The 13,712-nt window shown below is 46.8% G+C and overlaps 1 protein-coding gene across 13 annotated transcripts in view; it reads left to right on the top strand.

The window, feature by feature from the left end:
* SHLD2 (shieldin complex subunit 2) overlaps positions 1–13,712 on the top strand; it is a 129,099-nt gene that overhangs the window by 88,527 nt on the left and 26,860 nt on the right. For 11 of the 13 annotated variants that reach the window (XM_019497074.2, XM_019497075.2, XM_014601714.3 and 8 more), the window contains 2 exons: positions 8,520–8,726; positions 10,540–10,774. In XM_019497074.2, the coding sequence (XP_019352619.1) occupies positions 8,520–8,726; positions 10,540–10,774 (442 nt within the window). Of the gene's footprint in view, positions 1–1,351; positions 2,654–8,519; positions 8,727–10,539; positions 10,775–13,712 lie in introns of those variants that run through there. The other 2 variants (XR_009463025.1, XM_059729819.1) reach the window with 2 other exon arrangements.

Here is a 13,712-nt window from a genome sequence, read left to right as displayed (position 1 = left end):
GGAGCAGAGAGCACATCCCAGAGAACACGCTGGGGTGCTGGGGGGCTCTGGTTTAACTTAAAACAGGAAGGGGTCTGGGACAGAAGTTGCATAAACCAGTTTGAGCTTAATCAGTTAAGTCTGATACTGCATTCAGCCAGGTTTATCTCAAACAGGGTTTGGCCTTTTGAAACTGGTTTATGTGCACTGAACTTATGCTCTGTTACAGGTTTAAACCAGTTTCTGATCCCTGAAACTGATTTATGCGTAATGTCTGTTCCTAGGATGTATAACATGGTGGGACCCAACGCACGACTGGGCGGTGAATATCAAGGGCTATGGGCTGTACAGGAGGGATAGGACAGGGAGGAAAGGTGGGGCTGTGGCACTCTACATAAAGGAGGAATACACATCCTCAACAAGTAACACTGGGTCAGAGGAGGGGCACACTGAAGTGCTCTGGGTTAGAATACAAGGAAGTCGAGGGGAAAGGGACTTAACAGTGGGGGTCTACTACAGACCACCCAACCAAGGGGAAGAGCTAGACTGGGAATTCTTAAGTCAGCTCACGGAGGTAGTTAGGTCAAAGGACGTGGTCATCATGGGTGACCTGAACTTTCCAGACATCTGCTGGGAGACACCTGGCTGACTACGTGAGCAGTCAGCCAGGTCTGACTGCTCACGTAGGTTCCTAGCCAAGATACAGGACCTCCATCTAACCCAGAGGTGCACAGCCCCGCCAGGGGAGAATTATCATAGCGCATGTCCATGAGGGGCCAGCAGGGGAGATTATGCTTAGGGGCAACCAACACGGGTTCATTAGAGGCAGGTCCCATCAAACCAACCTGGTGGCCTTCTGTGACCAGGTCACAAAATCCTTAGACGCAGGGGTAGCAGTGGACGTAGTCTTTCTGGACTTTAGGAAGGCCTTTGACACTGTCTCTCACCCCATTCTCATTAAAAAACTAGGGGACTGTGGCGTCAACACCTACAATCAAATGTGTCACTAACTGGCTGGAGGGCCGCACCCAGAGACTGGTGGTGGATGGGTCATTTTCGACCTGGAGGGATGTGGGGAGTAGGGTTCCGCAGGGCTCGGTCCTCGGGCCCACACTGTTCAACATCTTCATCAACGATTTGGACAAGGGGGTAAAAAGCACCTTGTTCAAATTTGCAGATGACACTAAGATGTGGGGGGAAGTGGGCATGCTAGAAGGGAGGAATAGGCTGCAATCAGACCTAGACAGGTTACAGGGGTGGGCGGACAAGAACAGGATGGGTTTCAACACTGACAAGTGCAAGGTACTGCACCTGAGGAGGAAGAACCAGCAGCATACCTACAGGCTGGGGAACTCCCTTCTTGTTACTGCAGAGGCAGAAAAGGATCTTGGAGTCATCATTGATGCCAAAATGAACATGGGCCGACAGTGTGGGGACATGGTCAGGAAGGCCAATCGCACCTTGTCATGCATCCACAGGTGCATCTCAAGCAGGTCCAAGGAAGGTGATCCTCCCCCTCTATGCGACACTGGTCAGGCTGCAGTTGGAGTACTGTGTCCAGTTCTGGGCGCCACGCTTCAGGAAGGATGTGGACAACATGGAGAGGGTCCAGAGGAGGGCCACTCGCAAAAGACTATAAAATACAAAGTGGTTTATTCTCTGCTATAATGCTGAATAAGTGTCTTAATATGCTTTAAAGCAGCACTTCTCAAAGTGGTGGTCCGCGGACCACTGCCGGTCCGTGAGCCACCGGTTGCTGGTCCGCAGCGAGTTGCCAGGAAAGAAAGAAATATATTTTCAGAAGCATAACATTGATATGTCATAGTGCCACAGTTTGTACATTCCAACGCTCCAGGTGATGTCATGTTGTGCGAGGTGAAGAAAGAGAAAGAAACAGCCGGTCGCACATTTGTGTAGCGCTGTTACATGCAGTTGCTGCCACTGGCTGAACCAGGCACCGGTCCCTGGCCCAGTGAAAAAAAAATTGCTGGTCCACCACATCAGATAGTTTGAGAAGCACTGCTTTAAAGGACATGAAAAATTAGTATTGTGGAGCAATAGGTGTTGCAAAAATTACTTTTGTATGTGCCTCGACAAAATTGAAAGAAGTGCTAAAATAACCTTAACTGCTAAAGAAAAGTGATTTTCTCATTAGAGAAAAGCCAATGTGAAATAGTTCAGCAATAGTCAAACATTTTATAAATGAGTTTGAAAATGTGAAAAATAGCAGTATAATAAGGAGACTTAAACCCTGCAACAGATTTTAAAACCCAATCAAAAAGTTGAGGAAAACTGGGAATGCTGGCAGTGCAGTTTTTCCCTCAGAACAGTAAATGTGGAAACTCTGCAAATTCCCAAATAAGGTCATAAAAGCAAATAGATTGAAAGATACAACAGCTGAGCAGACAAGTGGCCAAGCACATAGGGAATGTTAAAATATGCTTCGGTGGTCTGATCTAAAGCCATTGAAGCCTATGAAAAGTCTATGATTAACGTTTTTTGCATCTGTGGCGGAGCACAGGGTGCTCCTGCCACTTTAAGGGCCTGGAGCTGGCAGCCTCCAGGTGCCTGATTACGGCAGCCATTTTGAGGCTTATATAAACCAGGCAGTTGGGCTGCAGGAGGTCAGGTAGCAACATTGCCTGGCTGTAGGGCTGCTGTGTATGACCTGGAGGTAAGGGGGAGCTGCAAGGGGATGGCAGGAGGCTCCTGGTCTTGGGCATGACTTGAAACTGCACCCTGCCAGGAGTGGGTGGTCTGGTGGGGCTCTCAGTGGCACGGGAGCCCCCAGGAAATACCAGGCCAGTTACTACCCCGGTGAAAGGTGAGTTGGGGCGCCTTAACCCCTAGCTCCCACCACCACCGGGTGGGTAACCCTGACAGTGTTATGAGGGGCCTAGAGGGCCAGTGTTTGTGAGGGGCCCAGAGAGGGCAGATCCCAAGAGTGGCAGTGATGTGGGCGAGGTGCTGCGGTGGCTCCTAGGAGGAAGGGAGTAGCGGCACGGTGAGGCCCGGAGATAGAGTGAGTGGCTAGAGAGACCCAGCCCGAAGGGGAGAGTACCCTCAACTGGCACATGCTGGGGCCAGGACCAGTGAGGGTGAAAAGGGCCGGGGGCCCACTGCGAGGGACGCCCAAGAGCCGGGGGCCTGGGGTCCCGACTGGCCTTGAGGTGGGCCAGGGCAAGAGGCCGAAGGTTCCGGAAGATAAGATAGGGAAGATAACTTCGGGGGGGTGAGGTAGCCCGGTTGACGGCGGATTGGCCGCCTGAGTAGCGAAGAGCATAGTGGGGTCTTGCATGGAAGATTCTGGGGCCCAGTGTGGGGCCAGTGAGGTAGAACACCATGATGCCATCTGCGAGGCTTGGGCTGCGGTATTAGGGGAGGTCGGAGCCGCAGAGTGCCCCTTGGCATCGGGACAGTACGAAGGGCAGCCTCCCGCTTAATTAACAATTCAATTGAACTAGTTATCATCAAAGGCGTGGCGGGCAAGATAGGCGGGCGGTTGCCCAGAGACAGGGCTGTGGAGATCGGCCCAAGGAGGCCCTCCGTCACAGCATCTGTTGTTCTTTCTATGAGCCAGCTTTGTAGACCTAGGTTATCAGGCTGCATTTTCACCCATTCCTCATTTCTTTGTAATATTTTATTTTTCTCACCTATGTTAAGATGATTTAAAAGGACACTTTAGCACATGAGAACTGCTATTCTATTTAGGATGTTTTTGAGAAATTATACATTGCCAGGTAATATTTTTTTCAGTTTCATTAAGGTTCCATTTGATATTTTTCAGGGCATCTAAAATCCAGTTTTGCAAAATTATGAAACCTTCATAAAAGGATTTTAATTTTGCTCAGCATAGGAAGAGATAGAACAAGACTTTCTTTAGTTTGGTGCAGCAAAAAAGGCAAAATAAGAATGGCTTACTTCAGCCAGGGGAATGTAATTTTTAGCTGAAATCATCTGTGGAGTTCTGGATAAGCAAGGTAATCAGTTTCCCAGCTCTCCTTTAATTCCACTCCTCATCTAGGCCTCAAATTCCTTACCTTATTTCCTCCCATGGTTAAGCAGGGCCTTACAACCTTATTTGTTCTAAAGAACCTTTGTTCTAATGAACCTGAAAATTAATTCCATTATTGTGTCTCTTCGTTTGAGAGATGTACAGTCCCTCACAAGCCTTTTATATAATTATATCTAAAAAGAAAGCTATATAATTTTTGTATATTAAGTAGTATATGATTATGCATAGATAACATTAATCCTAGGATATCCTAACTGTTTGTATGTTCTTAATGTTGTTTATGGGATTTTTTTATTTTAAAAAATACTTCAAAACTGAGGAAAAATAAAAATGTGGTAAATGTGATCATGCTGATCCCTTGTATAGATCATCAACAGGCTTGAGATTTTTAGATCTGCATCATAGCCCTTCACCACTTGATGTGATAATTAGTATCAGTAGAAGGCTATTGTTTTCCTATCCCCCAGCAGAGCAGGATGGAGGTACATATACTTTAGGTCTGTGTGAAGCAGACAGTATTCAATTTGGTTTCGGATTCGGCCGGTTCAGAGGGACAGTGATTAGATTCAGTGATTCGAATCGCTGTCCTGCTTCGTTTTGGCCAAATCAGATCCGAAGATTCAGCGCCGCTTCAGAGATTAAGCCATAGACTAAATAGGTAGCAGTCCTCAACACTGGACACAGCTTCCTCCAGGTGGTAAATTTGTTGTGGTGGGCAGAGGGGGGAAGGAAGGAGTTGGGGGTTGGAGGGCAGATCAACACCCCTACAGCAAAGGAGGGATTGGGGCTGGGGCTGGGACCCGGGCTGAGGAAGGCTCTGCCCAGGGAGAGGGGTGGGGCGGCTCATGCCGCTGCACACTGCCAGTCTGGGAGCTGCTCGTATGGCAGCTTGTTCAGCAGCTCTTGCCGTTGCTCCCACCACCAGTCTGGGAGGGCATGTGCCCTAGGATCTGCACAGGGCAGACAGGGCTGGGACTGTGCCGGGTGAAAAGCACAAGGTTCTGGGAGCGGGCTTTTTTTTTGCCTGATGTGTCCAATAATGTGGCTGATAAATGCCCTGTGCATGTGCACAGCTGCAGCATACACGGGGCCAGTAGTAAAGCCTAGCAGCCTCAGGACCAGCATTAGGCTGGTGTGTTGTGGGGGAAAGGGTGGGTGGAGGGAAGGGGCATGGGGGGGCAGATGGAAACCCTGGCAGTGGGAGAGGGAGTGGGGCAGGGGCAGGCACTGCTCAGTCAGGGTGGGGCACAGGACAGAACTGCAAGTGGCTCATCTGGAGGGCACGGGAGGAGGGTGGCTGTCACCCTGAACACACCTCGGGAGGGCATGGGGGGCATGTGCCCCGAGATCTGCGCACAGGGTGAGCTGTCACTGCAGGCTGAGGCCAGAGGTGGCGCCGGGCTTTTCCCAGTGGGAGACTGGGCTGGGCTGTGCTCAGGGCAGGTAGCAATGGTGCTGGGAGAGGGGCTACAGCCAATTGTGAGGTGGTTGTGCCCCCCCCCCCCCCCCCGGTAGCTCCCCTTGCAGCACCGATGCCACCTGCCCCAAGCACAGCTTAGTCCAGCCCTCCCACCAGGAACAGCCCAGCGCAGCCCACAGCAACAGCCTGCCCTACCGTACCCTGCATGCAGATCCGGAGGCACACCCCCCCCCCCCCCCCCCCCTCCTGGGGTGTATGCAAAAAAAATCTTTAAAGCCTCTTCTGAGCATATGCAAACTCAGAGGCTTATAATTTGACCCAGCTGAGGAAAAATTTTGCAACCCACAGCAAAAGGCAGGTGACACCTTAATAACCCCTCCCCCTTTCCCCTAGCTAAATGTCACCCTCCTATTCCAAAGTATGAGAATACCTCTCACCAAGTGCTAACACTTAAAGACAAAATAATTTTAAATATATTTTAACATAGGTGAGAAATACATATTTTCCCTCATTTTCAGAAATGGCTGAACTGTTTTCAGATTAAACTTTCAAAAGAAAACTAATCTAAGTTAACATTTTTAAATCTGGAAAAACAAAAATTGTGTAGTTGGTTGACCAAACTTCAAAAAGGGGAGGTTCATGACAGGGAATTGTTAACAAACTATCAAGGTCCTCTTTTGATACCTTTTTTTTCCCCCCAAGCAAAATTCTACACTTGGATGAGATGTGGTGGAGAATTTCAGGTGGATTGGTTTCTTTATGGGAAATTTCAGTTGAAAATTGAGGTCGCTATAACCCTTACATAGGTGCATCAGCCTGGGCATGTCTACACATGCCCCTATAGCACTGTTGTTACTGTGCCATCATTTAGTACTTCCTTTTGGAAGTAACAACCATTACTGTGCTGTGCTGGTGGCACATGATTATTTTTACCCCCTGCGTCTCTCTATCTGTGGCATCACAGTTTGCACCCGCCACAGTGTGTTGCTATGGTGACATGGTGTCGTGTAGATGTGCCTCCTCAGCTGTACAGTGGCTTAAAAATGAGTAATATTTTAGTGCTAAGTTCTTTTCTCGGTGGCTTGTATTAGCCACAGGGAATGGAGGAGATGCTCTAAAACCATTTGAATGGAATATGTATGCAACAAATGTCATCCAAAAGTCTTATTTTAGCTTCCCAGCAGCCTAACATATCAGATATGAAGTTCAATATCCTCTTAGTAATGCAATGGATTTTCATGTGACTGCATTTCAAGGATACCCACAGTTTAGTGACCCTGAACACCAGATAGCAAATAATGAAGGCATTAAAAGAGAAATACTTTACTATGTGTGCTGTGTGATTGTGCAGATCATTATAATGAAATGTCCTGAGCAAAGTGCAGAGTTTGGGGAAGATCAGTTAAGTGTTTGGAAGTGGCAGAAAGACTCTTATTGGTGATACCCAGTATACTTTCTGAACTGAATATCAGAACATCATGCTAAAAAACTGATTTTGGCAAAGTGCTTGGTTTACTGATCTCTAAAGAGTCAGTTAACTAAAAATAAGTTTAAAGATTGCTGTTGCATGTTAAGTCCTAAATTCCCTATACTAATTCCCACAACTGACTTTTTCATAGCTATTTTTCTCTTCAAACATGTATGGAAATTTATGGGAATTCTTCTCACATAGGGAGAACAAAAATAGCTTAAACCCTCTCTGGATTGGAGAGTAAGATTTAGAATGGCATTTTTCAATCATCTTTCTCCTGACTAAAGCTTACCATTTTTAGCACATTTTCATTTTGACATCCAGAAATAGCTAGGAACCTTTAAAACAGAATGTAATCAGTAAGGCTGAGCAAAGCACAATTCCATTTCACAATAAATACTTTTGTAACATGTTCTGATATAAAACAAAAGTGAGACCTTTTGAAAATTTTTGCAACAAAAGCATGCGAGAGACTCTCAGCTTATATAATAGGCAATAGTGTGGATGCATCCTAGAGGGACATGGGAGAACTGGTTACGGCCCCTGGACCACAACAGACTGACAGGGGCTTGAATTAGGAGCTTCTGCCTCTCAGGAGAGTGCCCTAATGTTAGAGAAGGATGTGGAGTTGTACATTCTTAGAGTAAGAAGCCATCAGACATGTATCTGAATCTGGGAAGCATTTTCCACGAAAAAATTTGGTTTTAATGGAAAAAGGATTTGGCAAATATTTTGACCAACTATCGTTTATGGCTCTTTTAGGTACCGTATTTTAAGGTGTATGGGTCAGCGCACTGTACTAGTCGACTCCATATTTCTGTTAGGATTTTTGTATGTCCAGTGTATATGTCGACCCAGCCTCAGTGTGCGAGGCGCTGGAAGCCCATGCTGCCTCATGGGAGAGGTGATGTGCTGGTAGGCTCCCAGGAAGTTGGATCGACCCTGGGAGCTCAGGCAGCGCACAACCCACTGGCAGCCCACCCAGCTGGCCCCGGGAGGCTCTACCACCATGGAGGGAAGGAATGGGCCCCACCGCAGCTCGGGGGCTGCCTGCCTGGCAGCAGTTCCCCCCCCTCCCCCCAGCCACAGGGTAGGCGAGGAGACTACACTGAAAGCAGGATCAGGCCCCCCCCTTGTTGCTTCTGCCTTCAGCAGGCACTTGTGGCTGGCAGGATGTTTGGCGCCATCTGGGAAGGGGCTGGCTTTATGAAAAACTTGACAAAACTCAACACTGTGAAATATAGTAACACTAATGAAATAGTAGCATTGTTTGTAATGCACTGTTTCTGTTTACGAACAGCTTGTAGAGAACTAGTGCAGTTGTTTCTAGTGCATTAGAAATCTTTCTTAATTAGTTACCATCTTATTCTAGATAGCATGCAGTGTTACCAACCTCAAACATTCAAAATTCATGATCTAAATTCTCAAAAATCATTAGATTGCCTTAACTCACGAGATTCTAAAAGTGGTAAGTTTGGGATTCTTTTTGCATATATTAGGTTTTGAAGTGATTTTTCTGTAACCATGAGGTCTAAGAACTTGCATGTATTCATGAGAGCTGAGATTCTCATGCAATTGATTAACTATTAATTGCATAAGAATTAATTGTTCTTTGCTTATTTGTTATCTTTTAGATCACCTCTGGGAATTTAAAAACCTCTTTGTCCAATGTAGTTCTATCTCGGGTACCTTTGAGTTGCACACAACTCCTTGGTCATCCTGTGAGTGCTTATTTGATGATGACAAAAGGGCAATTGCGTTTAAAGAGAAGTTTCAAAAAAGTGAAAAGTCTCTCATGAAGATGACAGATCTGTCAACACACCTAATGGAAAAACGTTCAGGTAAGATTATTATCTAAAAATAATAAATGGCTATCTGTTTAAGGAAACACATTGCTAAGCACTAGAGGTGCTATAACAATAAATGTTTACCCCCCCCACCTCCAGAAGTATTTCTGGGGGGGAGAGGAGGGGAGGGAATTTGGTGGCAAAGGTCAGGGGTTAGGGGTGGGAGTTCTGGTCCCAAGATGGGAACGGGGGTGGGGCAAAGCAACTGCCAAGGGGTGAGGCTACCTATGTGGCCCTTGACAGCTCACCAAAACTTGTTAAGCAGCCCTCCACCCAAAATAATTGCCTGTCCCTGGTCCATAAGATACATTAGATGACTGTTATGTTCCTTCATCTGTTATCATGGAGTTGTAAATTGTTGAAAATCACTACTTAAACATACACAGTAGGACTTGCTTAACAGAACTTGTAAATGATGGAAGTGCAGTGAACATGCTTCTGGACTCCTCTGAGTGTCTACCATTGCATACAGCATCTACATTCATCTAGAGCTCCAGTTATAATTTAAAAAAAAAAAAAAAAAAGCAAACCAACTAATCCTTTTTGCTGCTCTTCCCATCTGTCAAAATATCATTAGATGCCATAAACTTTTGCCGTATCATAGTATCTTGTTGCCCTATTATCACTTGTTATATCTGGCATAGGCCATGAAAAGCTGTTACATTGTAGTGAGAAATATGTCCTTTCAGCACCATTATAAAGCAACTATACAGCCATTCAAGTGGTTTGTCAGTTCCATGACAAAATGTTAATTCTTTGCAATAGCAACTTAATAGCTGGTGACAATTTCTAGCACTAAGTGTAACTCCTGTTCTGTTAACCTTAGTGGCACAGAGCAAGGCTTGGTCCACCAGCATCCCAGGAGGCTTTACACTCTCCCCCACCCTCTACCATGGCTACAGGGTACTGTCTGCAATGCCATGTAAGCTGGGCTCGCATGTTGCCATGCAGACTTGCTGCTCAGCCCTGCCTTTCTTTGTGAGCAGGATAAAATCCTGCCCAAAAAACACTCTAGGAATATATGTCCTAAACCATCCTGCTGTGCCAAAAATATGTGTTCCTGTCATGACACTATCTCTGGTGTTATCTACTAACCAAGGAAGGGCAAAGGGCAGGAACTTCTGGATGAGCTTGTGTCTGCATTTTAAAAAGTTAGTTTTGGCTTTTACAAGTGGTAAATGCCCTGGCTGGAGTGAACGGGAGACTCTTCAACATTTCTTGTGGCGCAGTAGGAGTGCTAATCCTGCGAAGCTGTGCTGTGGTTGACACTGCCAGGAAGTCCATGTGTACTTAGTCCAGTGACTGGCTGTTGTAATTTGGAAATTCAGTGGCTGAAAAGGGAAAACTCTACAGCCCCCTTCTGAAGTGGAGCCAGCATTCGTGACCTCTCCCCTCTGCTGAACTTCCACAGATCGATGAAGCAGGTGAATTACAGTGCTGGCACTGCCTCTCCCACTTTCCTACTCTGAACTAGTCAATGAAGCAGGGAACACATGGCCAAGGCTTTGGTCATGTCTGCATGGCTATACATGCTGCTGCACACCAACTCACACAGGAGTTGAATGAGCTCTCAGAGGAAGTGGTGACAGGCCTTGACTCAGTGCTGGCAGGAGTGTGGTACATACTAGACCTGCCAACACTACTGGATTGGGAGCTGCATGGCACACAGGCAGCAAGGATCCTTGATAGTCTGGACAAGGTTTTCGCAGTGGAAACTGACCAGGTGCACTGTGACTGCACTTCTAGCAAACGTATGGATTTTTTGTGCCAACAACACAAGATCTGATAAAAAGCTTTGTTTTTACAGGACTGATTCAAGTGAAAGCCCACATCTTAGAACTGAAGTTTGTGATTGCTACTGACCAGCTCAGGCAACTCATCTTAGATTCTGACACTTCACCGGAATGCATTTTGGCTTCCCTTCCTCTCATAACGTATTCAGGTTGTGCTAAATGTGGGTTGGAACTACAGACGGATAAAAACAAGATCTACAAGCAGTGCTTGCAGTGCTTACCATTAAACAAAGTGAAAACGTTCTACAGGTAAAACGAACAAAACTAAAACTGTATATAGTCTTAGTGACATATTAAAATAGAAAAGCTATAATGAATCTAAAAATGCAGTAACACACAAAATCACATTGCAGGTGAGAATACATTCCAGTCTTTACTGTATATATGCTATTCAAAAATAGAATTTTCTGATGGTCAGAGCACATTTTTTGGCCATAAGGAGGTGGGATTTCTGTGCTGAGCTCTGCCACTAATTTTTCATGAGATTTTGGCTGATCCACATCAGCTCTCTGTGCCTGAGTCCCTTCCCTGCTTTCTCCTCTGAGATGAAAATACTTCTGTGCCTTAGAGAAAATGCAAGTAACTTGGTTTTGAAAAGAGTATTGCAAGAAAAATTTTGCAGAAACCTCAGTATCCTTAATTATGTATCATTATTACTATTGGGTTTTTTTTGTATTTAAATAACCTGTTATTTATTTAGTCTCTCTAAATAGAGGAAATAATAAAGTTTAGTGGTACTACATCAATGGGCTAAGGTCAAGAAAGATTTTGATTTTAGGTATCATGTGAGGACCAAAGGAAACTATTTTACCACTTCAGTCTAGCTTTTAAAATGGGTGAAAAGGTGATAACATCTTAACATTAGATTATCCATCTGATTTTTACTAAGGGAAAAACATTTGGGGGGAAAAAACCTACTCTTTTCCAATAAACATACTAGGAAAGAGCAAATATTCTAAGATGACACAGCAGAAACAGCAGATGGCATCATAGGACAGAATATGCACACATTTTTATATGTAAAGATGAAGCAAGCTACAATTCTGCATTTGATTTAGCATCATTATTAACTATTTTGTTGTTTCAAATAAGCTATTAGTTCAAGCTAGTATTGCATTTATTTGAATGTAAGATGACCCCCAATAATTAGATTCTATCTATAGTAAATTTAAAATTTTGTTATAATTAGTTATATTATAGTTATATTAGTTATATTTATAAGTTGGTATATAATTTGTTAGCTAAGATTCTAATGATTGGATGTTTGCCTTTAATTTGCCCCCTTCCCGCTGCTAGAGCAGGGAAAATACATCTTTGGGGACAGGTAATGCCCTTGTTCTCTGCTGCCTCCCCACCTCCCCACTGGAATCTGTCAGACTGATCTTTTGAGCTTACGGAAGTAGGGAGCAAAATTTTCATATAGGAAAATTACTACATGTATCCATAGACTTAGTTTAGGCAGAAATGATACAGTTTACCTTTTTTTTTTTTTTTTTTTTTTTTTTTTTTTTTTTTTTTTAACTGCTTCAGGTTTTAGCACAGGTACTCTATAAACCAGGGGCAAGCAATTATTTCGGACAGAGGGCTGCTTAGTGAGTTCTGGCAAGTTGTTGAGGGCCTCATGGGTAGCACCAACCCTTGACAGGAGCGCGCGCGCCCCCCCCCCCCCCCCCCCCCCCCCCGTCACCATCTTGTGACCGAAAGTCCTACCCCCTAGCTCCTGATGTTTGCCACTAGAAGTCCCTCCCCTTGACCCCAGAAGTACTCCTTTTAGCCAGGGGTATTGTCATCTTGGAGCCAGAAAAATACCAAATTATATTCTAAAATACAATCATCTACAACATTTATTAATTAGATTTAAAAAAATATTTTTGTCCTGATTAACATGTGTTTGTATAGTATACACAGAGGTGACTGCACAGTAGCTTAAAGTGAAGTCTTACTCTTGTATATTGTGGGGGGTGGGTATAGGTTTGTGGGGAGCTGTGGGTATGTGGGGTGAGGAAGCATGTTGGGGGTGTGTGTGTGTGTGTGGAGTGTGGGTGGTTATGGGATGTGGGGAGTATGTGGGGTGTAGGTGGCTAGGGTTTGTGTATGGCAGTGCAAGGGGAGGCATGGGTGCATGTGTATGGTAGGGTGTGAGTGTGGGACTTGCCCTATGAACATACACATACCCTGCCCCTGTGCCTGCAGACGCGCGCACACACTGTGCCCCTGTGCCTGCAGAGAGAGAGGGAGACACACACACACACACACACACACACTCTGCCCCGTGCCTCCAGACACGCACACAAACGCATGCACTCTGACACTGTACCTGCACATGCACACACAGACACATGCACACGCATGCAACTCTGCCCCTGTGCCTGCAGACACATCCACACACACGCACTCTGCCCCTGTGCCTCCAGACACACGCAAACACCCCCTACCCCTGTGTCTGCATGCGTGCACACACACACACACCCTGTCCCTGTGTCTGCAGACACACATGCACTCTGCCCTCTGCCTGCAGACACACACGCACACACTCTCTGCCCCTGTGCCTGCAGACGCGCGCGCGCTGCCCTGTGCCTGCGGGCGGGCGCGCGTGCCTGCACACGCACACGCGCACACACACTGCCCCGTGCCTGCACACGCACACGCGCACACACACTGCCCCGTGCCTGCACGCGCACACACTGCCCCGTGCCTGCACACGCACACGCGCACACACTGCCCCGTGCCTGCACACGCGCACACGCACACACGTACACTGCCCCGTGCCTGCACACGCGCGCACACACACGCACACACACTGCCCCGTGCCTGCACACGCGCACGCGCACACACACACACACACACACACTGCCCCGTGCCTGCGCACGCGCGCGCACACACACACGCACTGCCCCGTGCCTACGCACACACGCGCGCGCACACACACACACACTGCCCCGTGCCTGCGCGCGCACACACACACACACACTGCCCCGTGCCTGTGCGCGCGCACACACACACACTGCCCCGTGCCTACACACACGTGCGCACACACACTGCCCCGTGCCTACACACACGTGCGCACACACACTGCCCCGTGCCTACACACACGTGCGCACACACACGTGCGCACACTGCCCCGTGCCGACACACACACGTGCGCACACTGCCCCGTGCCGACACACGCACACTGCCCCGTGCCGAC

The sequence above is a fragment of the Alligator mississippiensis genome, chromosome 6, assembly GCF_030867095.1.
Source record: "Alligator mississippiensis isolate rAllMis1 chromosome 6, rAllMis1, whole genome shotgun sequence".
Taxonomy (NCBI): Eukaryota; Metazoa; Chordata; order Crocodylia; family Alligatoridae; genus Alligator; species Alligator mississippiensis.
Note: the sequence above shows the minus strand (reverse complement) of the source record. Positions and strands in the feature narration are given on the sequence as shown.